The sequence below is a fragment of the Uranotaenia lowii genome, chromosome 2 (assembly GCF_029784155.1).
Source record: "Uranotaenia lowii strain MFRU-FL chromosome 2, ASM2978415v1, whole genome shotgun sequence".
NCBI classification, from domain to species: domain Eukaryota; kingdom Metazoa; phylum Arthropoda; class Insecta; order Diptera; family Culicidae; genus Uranotaenia; species Uranotaenia lowii.
This window is the reverse complement of record NC_073692.1, coordinates 163,559,877-163,578,447: the sequence shown is the minus strand read 5'-3', so window position 1 is coordinate 163,578,447 and position 18,571 is coordinate 163,559,877. Positions and strand designations below refer to the sequence as shown.

Sequence of the window (18,571 nt, the reverse complement as noted above, 5' to 3'; positions counted from 1 at the left end):
TACAGATTTTGCCGAGATATTTATGAAAAGCGACGCTTTGAAAATAAATTCTTCATATTTAGGAACATTGTATAGACAAAATCAGAGCAATATCTATCATCCCTAAAAAATGTTTTGTGTAGTTGAGTGTTTGATACTGGAGATGTAAATTAACTGAGAAATTTTGTTGAAGAATACAACGCTAAAGTGTGTTTCATGAAAATTTCGATATTTTAGAATTATTCGAACTGTTGCAACTGTTGCAACTAAGTGCTAAACTTTCTCATTTAACGTTTTCACTTATTTTTAAAAGTTAAACAGAAAACCAGTACTAATAGAAATAGAAATAAACTATCACCAATTTGGATTCTGCACTCCCAAATTAGTCAAATTCCTTGCAGTTTGAAAAAATGTGAATTAAGTTGCTTTTTTCCACTTATGAATATGTATTTTCAGTCCTGGAGATAATTCAAGTGTATATCGGCAAAACGCTTATTTTTTCATATTAAAACAGTATTTAAAAATAGGTACTTATTATTCCTTCTTGACTCTGAAAACTCTAAATGAACGCAGTTATAATACGCACATTCCGCTTTTGAGATTTAATGTTTCATGTGTTTTATTTTTTTAACTTGAATTTAAGAATCTGGATAAGAATTTTCGAATTTAAACACTTACTTCGTAATATTTAACATTAGATTCTTGTTTTACAGTATAAATCTTTATCTTCATGTTTTCCATAATCTAACTAATTGATATTACAGATTTAAAACAAAATTAAATTAAATCGGTTCAAATATTGAAATTATGATTTTGAAATTTCATCATGTATCTAATTTATTTAGAGCCTTATGGCTAATCATGGAAGGCGATAGAAATAAATACCAAAAAAATATTACTTTGATTCAAAACCTCAATTCTTATATTGCAATCTATTATGAAATCCAAATTTATGTTCTGCTTTTTGATTTCAAATCCTTATTTTTAATTCAATTTAATAATTCCCTAAGGTTTTGAAAATTACTTAAAAAACAAATAAGAACAACAACTTTTGCACCAATTCTCACTTAATAATATCGCAAGGATTTGTTGGAAAATACAAATTATTTAAAAGTTGTCATAAGACAAAAACGAATTTGAACCTTTAATTTCATAGTTGAAATTTTTTGTAATTAAACCTTTTAAACAGGAAATGATACACTTCAACGGGGAAAAAAATGGAGAAAGAAATATTAGTGGTTTTTCGATGATAAATTAATTATTATTTTATATATGAAACAAAATCGAAATCTAAATTCATAAACATTGAATATCGGTTAAAATGATGAAAAGAAAGATTACAAAGTTGTACTGCCAGTGGAAGTCATACGCTTCTAAAGTGCCTACTGCAAATTGATTACTCCTATAGGAAATTCAACTACGATTAAAATTTCTTACTTTAAAGGTTATATAAATGCCAATATTTTTACCATAAAGGGAATAAAAATTCTAGGTTGATTCATAAAACACGATAGAAATACACATGCAGTAGAATAGAAATACAGAAATACGCATGTACATATGTAGTTTCCGTAAATTTTCTTTTTATCAAATTGAATAAAAATGGTCGTTAGCAGGAAAAACCATTTATCTAAATTATTTCATTCTAACCATATTCACATTTAAGATTCTGTCAAATCTGTCATTCCAATAAAATTTTAAGAATTTTGGCGTCCAGAAATTAAAGGAAATACATAATCATTTGCTCGTGTAAATTAATATATATGATGACAAATGAATGATAATTTAAAAAAAAAACTCCCTCTTTATTTCATAACGTTTCTTATAATTTTTCAAATGAAAATGTAATTCAAACTCAAAACTATAAATAACTAAACAAAGGTTATTTGGTGAAATTAGTCTCTGGTAATGGTAAGCTTTTTGGACAACGGTTTGTAACGGTTTTTTACCGGATGATCAGAAGCAAAACTCTGTTGCAAAAAATCGAAAGTTGTGACGCATCGAAAGTAGATCACTCGTAAATTTTCAAAACGTACTGACATAGAAAGCCAATAATCACAAGTTTTTTTTATCAATTCATTATAAATGTTTTCACAAAATTTTGTTAAATTTCATTGTTAAACAGAGCAAAAATCTTGTGGATTCTGAAAAACGCTAAATAGTCGCTGATGTGACGCAACGGAGAAAAAAGGCTATATCTTGTAAACCACTGCATAGAAAAAGCTTTGTTTGGTTGCAAGTTTAAGGTTAAAATTTGCATAATTCGGCGATATACACTACGTCTGGTAAAATATATGCACATGAAAGTAATTAAAAATATAAAGAAAAAGTTTTTCCCTATGATGTGAAGCAACGCTGTCTTACAGGGTCTTACAGATTTTTTTTCCTAAATCAGTTTAAAATAAGAATTTTATCAGATTGAGGCATTTAAAAAAGTGATAAATGATAAGATAATGGAATAAGAGACGGGTTTTGAATATCTTTATCGGGCAAGTTGAATGTCTTTTTTTAAGGAAATCAGGTTAAGATTATGAAATTTATTATTTTTATCTTTGAAACATTAAATCTACGCACAAATTTAGAGCGTTACACAGATTTAATGAAAAATATCAAATGAACAAAATATTAACATGAAATGGAATCCTCAATTTTGTTTTAAGCAAAAGAACTTGTGACAACTGTATTTCACCAAAATTTCAGCTTTGACGAATGTTTATCATTAATTTTTGACCTTTTTCAATTAAAATAATGCAAGTACAACTGGAAAATAGCTTTAAATTTAAATATGCGCATTACCTAGTCTCGTAAATCGCCTATTTACTTTATTTGACAAGTTAATCAAAAACAAATTGTCCTGTAAAAATGTTTTATTTATGCCTCCAAAACAAAATTTTTTGAACAAGTTTTATAAAAATAATCATGAATGGTTTTTTGGAAGCCTTAATACGATATAAAATTATTCTGTCGAGGTGATTTGATAAAAAAAATTCCTTGATTTTTGTTGAGTGAACTCTGGTTTTTGATCAAATCTGCCTGGATATTACCCGGATTTTTTATTATCAAATTTAAAATCAAATGCCCGGATTTTGCCAGGTTTTAAAATAAAATAGCTCGGATTAGTCCGGTCCGAAATCATGCTGAAAAAATTCTGGCAACCTTAACGTTTAATAACTGATTTTGTTTTAAAAACTTTAATTTACTCAAAAACTACAAGAAATTTTAACATTAAAATTGCTCAAATTTAAAGAAAACAGATGTCTGCTTATGTGCATACAGTTTCATACACTCATCTATTGGGATATTGGGTAAAATATTTACTTATTAGGTGCATTAAACTAGCCTCTCACTTATGCATATCTCAACGAAACTTTTTCTGTTTATAATGTAGAAATACACATTTTTCGTATTCCGGGAGTATAAATCTCTTATTCAACTGAAATATTGAAAATAAATGTCGATATATTCTCTGTTAGTAGTAAATTAATCAATCTACCTTATTTTCCGACAAACAGTAAAAGTGATGTACTCATTATCTTTTCAACTTTTCAAACACCTGTTTTAGGCGATACATATTAAGGTTTAATTACAACAAAATTTTTTAGTGTTAACGTAAATATTTTATCAGAATTGAGCTGTCAAATAGGTCATCAGGTATTCCTCTAGTAAAAAAACACAAGTCATTCTGAAAAATATATCCTTCTTATCCGTTTATTCAAAATCTAAGCTCATGGTAAGGTCAACTTGACTTCAAGCAACATGTGTAAGCCTTTCCTCTGTTTTCACACCGTAGACTCTTCCTGCGTCTCGGAAGCATTCCTCACCAAAGGCTCTCTCCTATAACGTTGCCGGAAAAACTCCAGAAAGCTTCCGCCTGTATTTTTACCGTTTCCAGCAGTGCTGCCGCCAGTCGTCGTCACCGGAACCGCTTCATGCCCCTCCGAGGCTTTCATCAGCATGGCGGCGAACTTTGATCCAGGCCGTTTCCTCAGCACCCGGGGACATCCGTCTTCCACGATCTGGCCCCGTTCAAGTACTATAACCCGGTCGTAATCGAACAGCGAGTGCAATCGATGCTAATAACGATAATCGTGTTGTACCGAGAAGGAGATAAAAAAAAAGAAAACATACTGTAAAAAAACTCGGCTCCGGGTACATAGTAACACTATGCTCATTTATAATAATGTTGCAGCTGAACCGGATGTTCTCCTTTTCCTAGGTTTTATTTTTTTTTTTTGCTAGGCTCCTGGAAACAAATGTCAAGGTTCAGCACCAGCAAGGTTAGGATTGTCTTGAGGGGAAAGGACGAAGGAAGCAATTTCAGCACTACTGGGGAGGTGATAATTAATAATGTTCTTCGGAAATTTACTTCCGGCTTATCATCGGGAGCCTAGAGAGGCATGGTATGAAACACTTTGAGAACTTATAAGATAACGTATTGCTTAGAGAACATTGAAATTCATGAATCATGTTTTCAAAACTTTGAAAAGCATAATCAGCAAGCATTGCAAAAGCATTGAATTGAAACAATTTATCCTCGAAAGTGTAAAAAAAATTCTGGTTCAAGAAATTTAAAATCATTTATTTCAATTGAAATCTATACTTGAAAGTAGCACTTAAACTATTTTCGATCTCAGTTGACAAATGCTTTGAAAATAAAAAATAAATTTAAAAAAAATACAGAATTCAATGCTATGAAAACTAAGCTTTAACATTGTGTGTGACTGTTTCAAACACTCCTGTAAGCTGACTCCCATATGCTTTTTATACCTTTTGGGTCACCGAACTGTCGTGATTTCATGATTTTTTCGTACCTCGATTCAGAGATTTACTCAAACACGACCGTCGCTCACTAAAATTGATCAATGACTGACTTGGATTTGTTTGTTTTGCCCACTGTTGCCAAAATAACAAACGTTAATAGAAATTTATTTAAATTTTTTTTTTCAGTGTTGCTGAATACAACTGTTATTTGTTTTATGTTGTGCATATCTAATCTTTCAAATCATTCCTTCTCACCTTTATTCAGTACTGAAACTTTTTATTTATCCATTTTTTAAAACAAGACATTATTTTCCAATTATCTGTCACTTTTATTCTTCATTCCATTCTATGCAAACGAAAACTGTTTTTATTTTTCAAAATATCCTTCCTCTTAATTCTACAATTCATTTTTAGAGCAGGCATTTCAAATTTATCAAATTTTATTTATTTTCTGCTTATCTTTCATCTCATCTCTACATTCTTTCTGACCTCTTTTCTTAATAGAAACTTCAAACGAACACACACACATAGGATCTCAGTGAAACTTCATGTTTCTTTGAAGAGATCTAAATTCTACTTAAGACTAAGCGTACATCTTTCAAGGATATAATGGCTAGCATTTTACTAATGCTAACACCATCAACCCACAGAAAGAGTACTATGTTTGCCGTGACCAAGACTTCATCTCATGACCTCTGGCTTAGAAGACTTGAACGCTATCCTCTAGGCCACGGTCGGCGGCCTTTTATTTACAGAATTATGGTTTCCTTTTAAACAAAATTTATTTTTCAAACATTCTTGATCTCAATTGTATAGTACATACAATTCTCAACAAACAATCAACAGCAACAACCCTCAATCCTGCGTTTCCTAAGCCAAGCCAATTCCGTATTATTCCACCGGAAGCTAAATCATTAAATAAAATTTGCGCTTCCTAGGCTTATTCCATCTTATTTCCCCGGGAAGCCATATCAAAACAAACAATCAGCAGCAACAGGCTTGAATTCTGCACTTCCTTAGCCAATCCGTCTTTTCCCACCGGAATGCCAAATCTAATAAACAATTAGCAGCAGCAGCCTTAAAATTAGCGCTTCCTAAGCCAATCCTTTTTTTACCGGATGGCGAAAGCACAACAAACAACCAGCAGCAGCAACCTTCAAATCTGCGCTTCTTAAGCCAATCTGGAATTTTCCACCGAAAGGCAAAATCAAAATAAACAATCAGCAGCAGCAGCAACTGCCTTAAAAATCTGTGCTGCTTAAGTTTTTTCTGTCTTTATCCACCGGATGGCCAAATAAACAATCAGCAGCAGTAGCCTTAAAATCAGCGCCTCCTAAGCCAATCTTTCTTTTTTTCCACCGGATAGCAATATCACAACAAATCTGCGCTTCCTAAGCAAATACGCCTTTTTTCACCGGAAGGCAAAATCACAACAATCAATCAGCAGCAGCAACCTTAAAAATCTGTGCCTCCTAAGTACATCCGTCTTTTTCACCGGATGATCAAATTACAACATACAATCAACCGCAGCAGCTTTAAAATTCTGTGCTTCCTAAGCCGATTCAGACTTTTTTCACCGGAAGACCAAATCATAACAATCAAATCTGCGCTTCCTAAGCTAATTCCATCTTATTCCATCGGGAAGCCATTTCAAAACAATAATCAGCAGCATCAGTCTTAAATTCTGCGATTCTGAAGACAATTCCGTCTTTTTCCAGCGAAGGCCAAATCAAAACAAACAATTAGCAGCTCAGCAGACTTGAATTCATACGCTTCCTAAGCTAATTCCGTCTGTATCCACCGGAAGGCCTAATCAAAACAAAAAATCTGCAACAACAGGCTTGAAATCTACACTTCCTAAGCCAATCCGTCTTTTCACACCGGAAGGCCAAAACTAACAAACAATCAGCAGCAGCCTTAAAATCTGAGCTTCCATAGCTAATTCCATCTTCTTCTACCAGAAATAAAAATCAAAACAATCAGCAGCAGCTAGCAACAAATCTGCGCTTCTTAAGCCAATCCGTAATTTTCAACCGAAAGGCAAAATCAAAACAAACAATCAGAAGCAACAGCAGGCTTAAGAATCTGCGCAAAGCCGAATCAAAACAAACAATCAGCTGCTCAGCAGTCTTCAATTTCTAAGTTTCCTCAGCTAATTCTGTCGTTATCCATCGGGTGGCCAAATCATCAATCAATCAACAGCAGCAGCAGCAGCATTAAAATCGGCGCTTCCTAAGCCAGTCCGTCTTTTTTCACCGGATGGCAAAATCACAACAAACAATCAGCAGCAGCAGTAGCCTTAAAATTCTGCGCTTCCTAAGCCAATACGTCTTTTTTTTAACGGATGGAAAACTCACAACAAACAATCAGCAGCAGCAACCTTGAAAATCTGCGCTTCCTGAGAAAAACCGTCTAATCCATCGCATGATCAAATAAAAAAAAAACAATCAGCAGCCACAGCCTTAAAAAGCAAAGGCTAAGTCAGTCCATCCTTTCGCACCGGAAGTTCAAACCACAACATAAATACAATCAATAGCAGCAGCTTTAAAATTCTGCGCTTTCTAAACCAATTTCGTCTCTTTTCAGACAGCCAAATCATAACAATCAGATCTGCGCGTTATAAGCTAAATCCATCTTATTTCACCGTGGGCTTGTGATATAGCTTAGTTGGCAAGTCTGTTGTCTCCTGAGCCGATGTCTGCGAGTTCGAGCCCGAGAGTAAACATCTAACACAGTTTTACCGGATAAGTTTTTCAATAACGATCCGCCAACTGTAACGTTGATAAAGTCGCGAATGCCATAAAGATGGTAAAACGTTAATTCATACGCTTCCTAAGCTAATGCCCTCTGTATCCACCGGAAGGCCTAATCAAATCAAACAATCAGCAGACAGGCTTGAAATCTACACTTTTAAGAAAGTGTCCAATGGCCAATCTGTCTTTTCCCATCGGAAGGCCAAATCTTACAAACAATCAGCATCTGACTTAAAAATCCAAGCTTCCTAAGCTTATTCCATCTTATTCTACCAGAAAGCCAAATCAAAACAATCAGCAGCAGCCCCCATCAAAACTGCGCCTCCTAAGCCAATCCTTCATTTTCCACCGAAATTGTCTACGTTTCCTAAGCTAAGTCTGACTTTATCCACCGGATGGCTAAATCAACAAACAATCAGTAGCAGCAGCCTTAAAATCAGCGCTTCCTAAACCAATCCGTAATTTTCCACCGAAAGGCAGCAGCAGTAGCCTAAAAAATCTGTGTTTTCTTAGTTTATTCTGTCTTTATCCACCGGATGGCAAAATAAACATTCAATCAGCAGCAGTACCCTTGAAATCAGCGCTTCCTCAGCCAATCCATCTTTTTTTTTTCACCGGATGGCCAAATCATAACAAACAATCAGCAGCAGCCATATAAATCTGCGCTTCATAAGCCAATACGTCTTTATTGTATTAGCCAATACATTCTTTATTTAACGGCAAAATCACAACAATCAATCAGCAGCAGCAATCTTAAAAATCTGCGCTTCCTAAGCGAATCCGTCTTTTCCATTGAAGCGTGCTAAGTCAGTCCGCTTTTTTGCAGCGAAATTTCAAACCACAACACACAATCAACTGCAGTTGCTTTCAAATTCTGTGCTTCCTAAGCCGATTCCTTTTTTTTTCACCGGAAAGCCAAATCATAACAAACAAATCTGCGCTTCCCAAGCAAATTCCATCTTATTCCTCCAGGAGGCCATATCAAAACAATAATCAGCAACATCAGCCTTAAATTCTGCGCTGCTTAAGCCCATTCCGTCTTTTTTTGAGCGAAGGCCAAATCAAAACAAGCAATCAGCAGCTCAGCAGTCTTAAATATATACGCTTCTTAAGCTAATTCCGTCTTTATCCACTGGAAGGCTCAATCTAACAAACAGTCATCAGCAGCCTTAAAAATCTGCACTTGCTTAACCAATTCCATCTTATTTCACCAGAAGGTCAAATCAAAACAATCAGCAGCAACAACCTTCAAATCTGCGCCTCCTAAGCCAATCCACTATTTTCTAATGAAAGGCTAAATGAAAACAATCTGCGCTTCCTAAACTAATTCCGTTTTTTTTTCCAACGGAAAGCCATATAAAATTTATTATATCAGCAGCAGTAGCGCAGAATTTCAGCCCTTCCGAAACCAGTTGCGTCTATTTCCACCAAAGCCAATTAAAAACAAACAATCAGCAGCAGCAGCAGCAGTCTTAAAAATCTGCGCTTCCTAAGCCAATTCCGACTTTTTCCATAAATTCATGAATCAGCTCATCAAGTTTCAATTTTTTATGGAAATTTGTATGCAAGTTTGTATGGAAGATGATGCATGAAAATTCATCCAAAAAAAAATCAAATAAACCTAAAATAAAATTTCAGTTTTACTCTTGATATTGCCATTTTAGCTTCATTTTTATAAACACGAGAAGAAGCTTTGTTTTTCATGGAAAAAGTTAAAATCATATCAATTGATTACAATTTTATTTAAAGGTTGTTGGTCATCTCTACAGTATCACTCAGTAGAATTTAGACTGGGTTAGTTTAGAGGGTTACTTTCAAATGTCTATCAGATCACTTTCGGATCTCGTTGTTTAAAATGTAGAACTTGTAGAAAAAAGCGAATGAGTTTTGATACTTTACTGCATGACTTTTTTCTAAATTAGAATAGAAGTTATTGATTAAATAAAAGAGTACCATTTTAACTCGTATAACACAATTGAACTGGTTTGAAGTCACTATTTTGAGTATTTTAAAAGTAATGGCTCATCAAAGTTGAAAAATAATTATTGAAATAATTTATTCTATTCAATACGATTTCGCTCATTTCTTCCAAACCTTGTTATTAGAGTGCAGTAGGATGTTTGTGATTGATTGAAATTTAAAAAATTGTTTGAATTAGCACATCTGAAGAAATAACAGTGATTTAAAAAAAAATCCGCATATTTTGTTAGAAATCTCACAAATACATGAAATTACCGGGCTTCGACCAGACCGAACTGAACGCCATGAGAAAAATTTTAAACTGCAGATTTTGAAAGTCAAATCATTTTTATTTGATTTTGGTCGTTAAGTTTTACGGAAATCGTCCATAGTTGAAAATATTCGTACATCAAACTCAAGTGATTCGAAAAAATGCTGATGGCGTTCAGTTTGGTATGGTCGAAGCCCAAAATCTTCGATATTAATTTGGCTGAGCAATCAGTTGTCTTTAATCACACCAAAGAGAACTGTCAAAATAAAACCGATTTATTCTTTAGCTCTTTTGGGGCTCTAGAAATTAATTTAATGCTTTTTATATGTTTGAACGTGGTAAATCCAATAAACGATAAGACATTTTCGTTGCCCAATTGAAAACTCGTTTTCTGTAATTATTTTCGACAGACATATACTGAAATTTTGAATGCCGGTTTTCGATCCTTACCACATTTTTTTTAAATGTTATCCGAAAAATCATCGAAATTCAGCATTTTTCATTTTGAAACTCGATGGACCAAATTTAACAAATGTATCTTTGAGGTATTGAAAGTGTTGTGTTCATTCTACAAACAGTTTGAACATTGAATTTATAACAATTGAGTTATGATTCTTAAAGAGGTTCACTCGCGGCAAGCGAGAATGCTAGTATTTGGCCTGCAATGTGTTTATACTGTAACGAGTTTACAAATTTGCTTTTTAGTGACACAGAGTAGCCTTTTCATGTTTAGTGCTAAGAGTTTCAGTATTCATTTTTATGATTCTGATGCTATCAAATTTAAATCGTTTTATGTGTTTATATGGTTATGATTTATCAGCACAATTTTCATTTGTTGTTAAGTTTTGATCACGGCAATTTTTAAATAGTTTTCTTTTATTGATATAATTCGGTGGTTTATGTAAGACGAAATTAAAACGGCTATTTTTTAACGTTTTTTGACCAACTCAACTTCCAGCCATTTTCAGAAAAACTGTTTTAAAATGGATGGAAAGTTATAAACTTTAGAGTATTTTCAAAAAATTATTTCGTATGCACACTATATCGAAACTTCCAACCCCACAATTTTCTCTTTCAGAATGTTTAACGTTTAGAGAAGAATTTGTTAAAACCTTCACACTAGTCAAAAGTGGTTCCCAATTAAATCCTTTCTATCATACCTTAAACAAAATTCGAGGATGCAGAGATAACCTCGGTCCTAGAGAGCAATATTGATCTTTCATATTTTATACCTTTTTCAAGCTCTTAACTACAAGGATATAGCAGGCGCCCTTATTGAAGGTTCAAAAAAAGAATCAGTTTTGTAAATCGTTTTCAATATTTTATTTAAGAACCAGATTCAAAACATCTTTTATTTCACTGTTCTAAAATGTATGAAGCATTTCGGGTTCAAATAAGTAAAGAAAATGGGAGCAGTTAATTATGCTAAGTTGAGTTAAGCTTCTTGGCATGCGCGACTTTATATCAACTTGCAGTTGGCGGGCAGTCTTTGAAAACTCGACCGATACAACTTTATTCGATCCCAGCAAACATGGAATCGTATCTGGAATGTTAATTTAAATCGTTTACAATTGTGTTGCGAACTGCATTGTGAAAAGATCGTTTAACATGTCGTCCGAAGGCAGTTTAAATCGGATATGATAGAAAGTCCGCCATGTTCGTAAATTTTGAAATGATTTTGCTCCTGCGCGGAATTCATGTGAGAAAATCATCGTCCTGTTTTCTCTGCACTAGCAGTGCATCCGGAAAGCTTAAAATCAGATGAGAATTGGGTAATATCGACCAATGAGAGAGCTGGAAAATATTTTCGCTGGCAACGATTTCAAGGCTATGAGCATGGCTGCAAAAATTCAGTGTCAGCTTTCAATATTCATTTGAATTTGTTGCAGTGTACGATCAGTTTCCGAAAGCACTCTGCACACTCATTCACGAATCGGCAACTTCGGTTGTCAGTAGACATTCAGGCTATTTGCAGGTTCATGAGATAAGCCAAACATCATTTTCAGTTTCAGGCAAACAATGCTGAAAGTGGAAAAAGCTTCATTCCAATGTCATTAAGTTCAGATGAGTGGTGACAAAGCTCAGACAAATCTACTCGCAAGACTTGAGGAAATGGAGTAATTGCTTTTGGAATCGCTATTTTTTAGAATTTTGATTACAAAAAAAGGTGTTTTATAAATGGTGTGATGAGGTGGGATGGTTGAAAAATGAGTGTGAAGAACCCTGACGAGGGAGCGTGTGGGGGACAAAACTGTGACAAAACTACGACAAAATATGACTAATATGACTAAACTATGACACAAACATGACAAAACTAGTAATTAAATGACAAATAATGACATAATTATGACAAATATTTTGAAAACTTGACAAAAAAAATAACAGAAATCAGTCAAATATGACAAAAAATTTACAATAAAATTAAAAAGACATGCCAAAACAAAGGAAAATTAGGTTTAAAAAATTATGACAAAAGTTTTACAAATATAACGGAAATATCACAAAACCATAATAAAATATTGGCATTGAAAAAAAAAATATGACAATAAAATGAAAAAAACATGACAAACTCATGGCATAAAATTGACAGCTAAATAATAAAACACGACAAAAATATGACAATTGGAAAAATATGTCAGAATTATGATAAAATTCTGACAAACATGACAAAATTATCTGATTTGTTTTCATAATTTTAACTTTTATTTTTCACGTTTGTCATATTTTCAACAAAAGTTAATAGAGTTTTTATTATTTACATAGTAAATAGAGGAATAGAGTTTTTATATTTTTTAATTTGTTATATTTATGTCACACTTTTGTCATAATAATGACATATTTTCAGCATATTTGTCAGTATTGTATTGTCTATTTTTTGTCATAGTTATGCCATAGTTTTGTGATATTTGTCATATTTAACCATATTTGTCTGATTACTGTATTTTTTTGTCATAGTTGTTTATAGTTGTTTTGTTTTTCATATTAATGACATATTTTTATCAACTGTGAAATCTTGCAGATCTTTGGCATACTATTGTCATAATTTTGTCATATTATCACCCTCGTTTATCCTATTTTTGTCATAATTTTGTCATTTTTAATGCATTTGTCATATTTTTGCTGTATTTTACATGTATTAAAATTTTGTCTTATTTGTCAGATTGTTATCAAACTTTTATCACATTTGTCATAATTTTGTTACTATCAATTGCCATCAATTCAATCGCCAGGACTTTTTTATTCATCCCATAGCATCCCGTTACCTTCTGAATATTCGTCTAGCCTTAGCGATTTCAAATCAGGTTTTTGTTCACAATTTCAAAAAATGGCAAAACAAATGCCTTACGAAACAATTTTCACTGACACTGATCAAAAACTAAAACTGCATTTACTGATCGAATACAGTGAGTGACAGAAATGCCCAATCGTGTGAAAAAAGTTTGTTCTGGTTCACGAGTAAGCTATCTACTATAAGGTTGTCAGATTGCCCGGTTTTATTCGGATTTTGCCCGGATTTCAATGAAAAATGCCCGGATTTTGCCCGGGTTTATTCACTTTATTAGGAAAATTTAAAAAAAATAAATTTAAAAAAAACAACAAACACCTCCAAAACGAATTTTTTGAGCAAGTTTTATAAAAATAATTTAGAAAGGTTTTATGGAATCCTAAAATACGGTTCAAAATCTATCAATGAATTTTGATGAAATTTTTTTGTTCATTTTTTTTCTTGATTTTTGTTGATGAATTTTCTAAATTGTGAGAAAATTTACGCGGATATTGATCGGATTTATGATCGTCAATTTGAAATCGAATGCCCGGGTTTTGCCAGGTTTTAATATGAAAATTGCACGGTTTGTCCGGCCCGGATATGTACTGACATGTTCACAACGTTTTCCGTTAGCATCAAGAATGAATGAGCCAATCAGAATTCTCCTTCTTTCATTTTATTTTGAGCTTTTTACACTGAAAGAAACTCACAGTCAATATCAACGCCGCATTAAAGGGGAGGGGGGGGGGGCAAAAGGGGCACTGCCCCGGGCTCCTCGGCTCAATCCCCCCCCCCCTCCGAGGGAATAAAAAGTTTTAACAGGACCTAAATCATACTACCTAAATTTCTACAAATAAATGAAAAGTTATAAAAACTAGAAAATCGGAATAAAAACTTGAAATATAACAACTAATGGGGACCCCGTGAATTAATGTCTAGAATAGTTTTCCTCTCACATAAATTAAGGGGGGCCCTTAGGGTAAACAATGAAAAATTTCTCCCGCATTTTTCGGGCTGGGAACATCAAAATCTTGGTATTGAAATTCAAAATATTCAAAATCTGGGAAAAAATGTAACCCGAATTCGAAAAAAAATGAGGAAAAATACCTCAAATTTTAATTTTTTTTTACCGAAACATGTCAGTCAGGATATTTTGTCAGGATCTTCTCATTTTCATTCCACATAAACGTCTTGCACAACTATAATGTTTATTTTTACGTAAACTTTCCAAGTAATGGTTACTGCTCTAAAATAACAGCTAATTTCGTCAAAACTGGCTCACAGTGCTAAGAGAGTGCAGAGAAGCTTAATGAAAAACATCTCAGAATTTTACCCGGGCAATATCCGGGTTAATACCGGGTATATTTTTCACATATCAATCATTTTTGTTGAAATAACCGTTGGTTGATAAATTCATTTCATTTTTTTTTTCACTTCTACCCCTTTGGCTTTGGGGGCATCGAATGAAACTTCTGTCATATTTAGAAAAACAATTTGATAACATTTTTTTATCTGATGAGAATTATATTCATAAACATCTCATGAAAACACTTTTTGCGTTTCAAAGATTTAAAATTAAAATATACATTTGGTGAAATTTCTGCTGTGATTGCTACTTCAAATCTCCATTTTTCAAATTAAATTAATATTTCGTTTCTCAAAACTTGATTTGAAATTATGATTTAGATATGAGACACTGAATTGTGGTTGTGAAAATAACCAAATTTGATGTTTTGAATTCTTCAACTCTTATATCTGTATCTCTATAAAATTTGAAAATAATTATTTTGTTTATTTTTTTTTTAATTTTGTGTTCTATGTTTCAAATCTTCATAATACATTCCATTTGTCATAAGGTGAACATTCCTCAACGGTCAATGATGAAATGAAAAACATTTGAAATATCTATTCGATCATTATTCTAAATCAGAGAAATTTAGTTGGTGATAAGAGTTTTGAAAAATTTGAGAATAAAATTCTACATTTGGAAGTTCCAATCAGACCTTCATTTTTGAGAAATTTCTTAACTCTTCCGCAGTTTTTGCACTTGATAAATGAACAATTTTTATTTGAAGATACCAGAAACAAATTTCTTCAACGAAAACATGGCTTTTTTAAGAGAATATATTGAACACATCTCCAGTTCTTTTACACGTTCAAAATGTTTTGTATTCTCTGGGATCGCATCTGAAAACAAAAAAAAACGAATCATAGGGGCCCTCCGAGAAAAATTGCCCCGGGCCCCCCGGTGGCTTAATCCGGCCCTGGTCAATATCCTCCGTGCTTTCAGAAAATTTGCAGCACTGGTTATAAGAGAAAAATCTGACGCTCTCTTGCATTCTTCCGATAGTTACGTACAAGGTGTTGGATAACGCACAATTTGTATAGTTTTCATCGGTTTAGAAAGAAGTGTAATTTTTGTATGTACCTATATTGCCTCCACTTTGGTAGGTAAATGCTGTTTTTTCAACTTGTAAACGATCATTCTATGATGTAATTGATCGTATATCAAATCTGAATAACAATATGTAGCTAAAAAAATGTTTACTCCTTGGTGTACCAAGAGACGAATGAGTGAGCCTACTTTAAGTTTCTACAGTAAAAAAAAAGGTTACTCTTGGCTCGGAATCACGGAATATCGGCTCAGGAGGCAACTGACTTGTCGACTGAGCTGTATCAGAAGCCCCTATATCCTTCCTAGAATTTAAAAATTGGCTCAATCACGATTAGCTGGTTCGGCTCCAGAGGTTAAAATAAAGATAATGTTCATTTTTCAGAAAAAAAAAACATTTTCATAATGACATTATTCTTGAAAATGTAGATTTAAAATTCTTAATAAAATCATGGGTGAATATTTATTCAATCAAGTCAAAACATTTCAGACCTCAGGATTTGAGAATTTTTAAAAAGACGTAGGGCCTTATTTTATTAGGATAAGAAAGTTTCCTCATAAAGACCATGATGCAATAGAAATGTAACAATTGTTATCCCAGTGGCAGTATTCTTCCAATATACATTTTTCTAAATTATTTCAAAGCATCAATTTTCTAAAATTTTTACTACTGAAAAGTAGTTTAAACCATTCGTTTTGTTTTTCAAAAATATGACTAAGTAAGCTGTTATTTATTCAAATTCATAATTGTTTCGTATATTAAAAGATACTGCCTTTTTAAAAACATAAAAATCTATTCGAATAACAAGTTTTCTCTTCATTTATTGTCAGTTTGTTTGAATGTTGCGGAATGGAATAATAAATTTATTTTTTGAAGGTTTGAAAAAAATGTCCCTGTAAAATTGTTGTATTTTTTTTACAAAATAAAAGTTTGAATTTCATCCTTCAATCTGTTAGCAGTTTAAATTAAAACAGAGTCAATAAATGAAACTGATAGTTCTGAAGCAACTCATAGAAAACTTTTTCAACAATGCCATAAAAAATAACCTAAATACATACCTAGTTGTCCATTTTAATATTTGTCGAGATCAAACAAATGAAATATGTTATTATGCAAATTCCACAGTAAGTAGCCACCTATTTTGCAACAAACTATTGATGGAAATGCTAATCAACATATCGATTTGAAGCGTTACATTTTTCCAACTGATGAAACCTCACTAGATAATAGATAAAAATGCTGCATCGGACATTTTTCCAATCAATTCCAACAGAACAGAATGAATAGAGAAAAAAAACCTCCAACTTCAACTATCTGAACCATGTAATTAACCCGGCTATCGACTCGTTATCGCTAATTCACTCGTTTAATTTTTCTCACCAGAGTGCATCAGGACTAGCTTCGCGAAAAAAGTGGGGTAAAAAAGAACATCGGAAGCAGGATAGGGTTAGAGGAATTGATGAAGGCAGAGCAAAAATAAACAGAAACTGATTCAATTACCGCTATCGTCAGTACGGTTCGACCCTTGAAAGCTTTTGCAGCCGCTTCCAGGACCAACTTTTCCGTTTCCGTGTCGAGCGAAGAAGTGGCCTCATCCAGAACCAGGCAAACGGAACCCCGAAGGACGGCCCGGGCCAGGCAGAGGAGCTGACGTTGGCCGGCACTAAACAGGGGCCGATCCTCGCTGATTTGTGCATCTGGAGAAAACAGTTAATTGAAGGGAGAGGATAAATAAAATTTTTGTTGTAACGATATATTTTAACATCTATTTACAATTTAACTTTAGAATAAATCTTCATCGTTTAATCTTTCCACCTTACCTAATCCATCGTCCATCGCAATAACAGTTTCTTTCAGCTGGGCCATCTCCAGACAGTTCCAGAGCTCCAGATCGCTAAAGTGACCCCTCGGGTCCAGATTCTCCCTCAGGCTGCCTCCAAAAAGCATCGATTCCTGGGGAATAATGGAAAGTCGAGAACGCAGCTCATCCGTGTGCACCGCCCCGATATCGACGTCATCGATCAGAATCCGTCCACCGGATACTTCCAGGGCACCGAATAGGGCCAGCGCCAGTGAAGATTTACCGCTTCCGGTTCTTCCACAAATGCCAATCTATTTGGCCGGGGAAGAAAGATAGAAAGACAAGATTGTAAGTGCCCTCTGCAAGTTGATGTAAAGGATGTGAAAAGAGTAGTTTTACTTTACTTGTACGGTAGCCGGAAATGAAAACTGTTTGGAAAAGCTACATTTTCTTGAGAGTTTACCCTTGTGGTTGAGATTCTATGATTTCATACTAAGACTTATACAGCAATCAAGAGATACAATTAAAATTCTGACTTTAGAATTTAATATTCAATGTCCAAAAATGAAAGTTTTGTCACAAGCTCAGATATGTAGCATCAAATCGGCAACAATTCTGGATATAATCATGACAAAAACTAAGCAATTTTTCGGAATTTTTTAAATTTATGTATAAAATTTTAATCGAATGTGAATATTTTATTTGCCTTTAAATCGAAAATTGTTCATTATTAAAGATTTTATGAGCGTCAAATGTATTATATCATCTTCAGTCACATTTCCTCCTATAACACTTTTGCTGCACATTGAAACATTGGAAAGTTAAAAAATGTGTAAGTCCTATCGGTTGAGAGATTGTCCGGTTTTATCCGAGTTTGCTCGAATATTAAATAAAAGTTAGGAAAATCCGGTCTGGCCCGGTTGTCCGGATTTCATTGGGAAAAGCCCGGATTTTGCCTGGATATATTCACTTTATTTGCCAAATCACACAAAAAAGCAAATATTGTTGTAAAAAGTTTTTATGTTTGCGTCCAAATCAAAATCTTTCAAGCAAGTTTTAGAAAAATAATCATAAATATTTTTGGAAGCCTTAAATACGTTTCAAATCTGCTGATATATGTTGATGAAAAAAAAATTCTTCAAGTTTTTTTATCTTGATTTTTTGTTGAGTTATTCTTGGGTTTTGACAAAATTTCCCCAGATTTGCTCGGTTTTTTGTCGACAATTTTGAAATCAAACGTTCGGATCTTGCCAGGTTTTTATATAAAATTGGCCGGATTCGTCCGGCCTGGTTACATGCTGAAAAAATTCTGGCAACCTTATTCTACCTCATTATTCAGGTTCAAATAATTCCAAATAAAAAATATTTATTTAAAATCCTTTCTTT

At 33.4% G+C, this 18,571-nt stretch overlaps 1 protein-coding gene across 12 annotated transcripts in view; it reads right to left on the bottom strand.

Moving 5' to 3' along the window:
* Positions 1-3,659: 3,659 nt before the first annotated feature.
* The window catches only part of LOC129741933 (ATP-binding cassette sub-family C member Sur), a 373,059-nt gene continuing 358,147 nt past the window's right edge, over positions 3,660-18,571 (bottom strand). For 11 of the 12 annotated variants that reach the window (XM_055733747.1, XM_055733756.1, XM_055733757.1 and 8 more), the window contains 3 exons: positions 17,205-17,496; positions 16,885-17,081; positions 3,660-4,052 (listed from right to left, as the gene is read on the bottom strand). In XM_055733747.1, coding sequence (XP_055589722.1) covers positions 3,759-4,052; positions 16,885-17,081; positions 17,205-17,496 — 783 coding nt within the window. In that variant the 3' untranslated portion in view covers positions 3,660-3,758. Of the gene's footprint in view, positions 4,053-16,884; positions 17,082-17,204; positions 17,497-18,571 lie in introns of those variants that run through there. The other variant, XM_055733758.1, reaches the window with a different exon arrangement.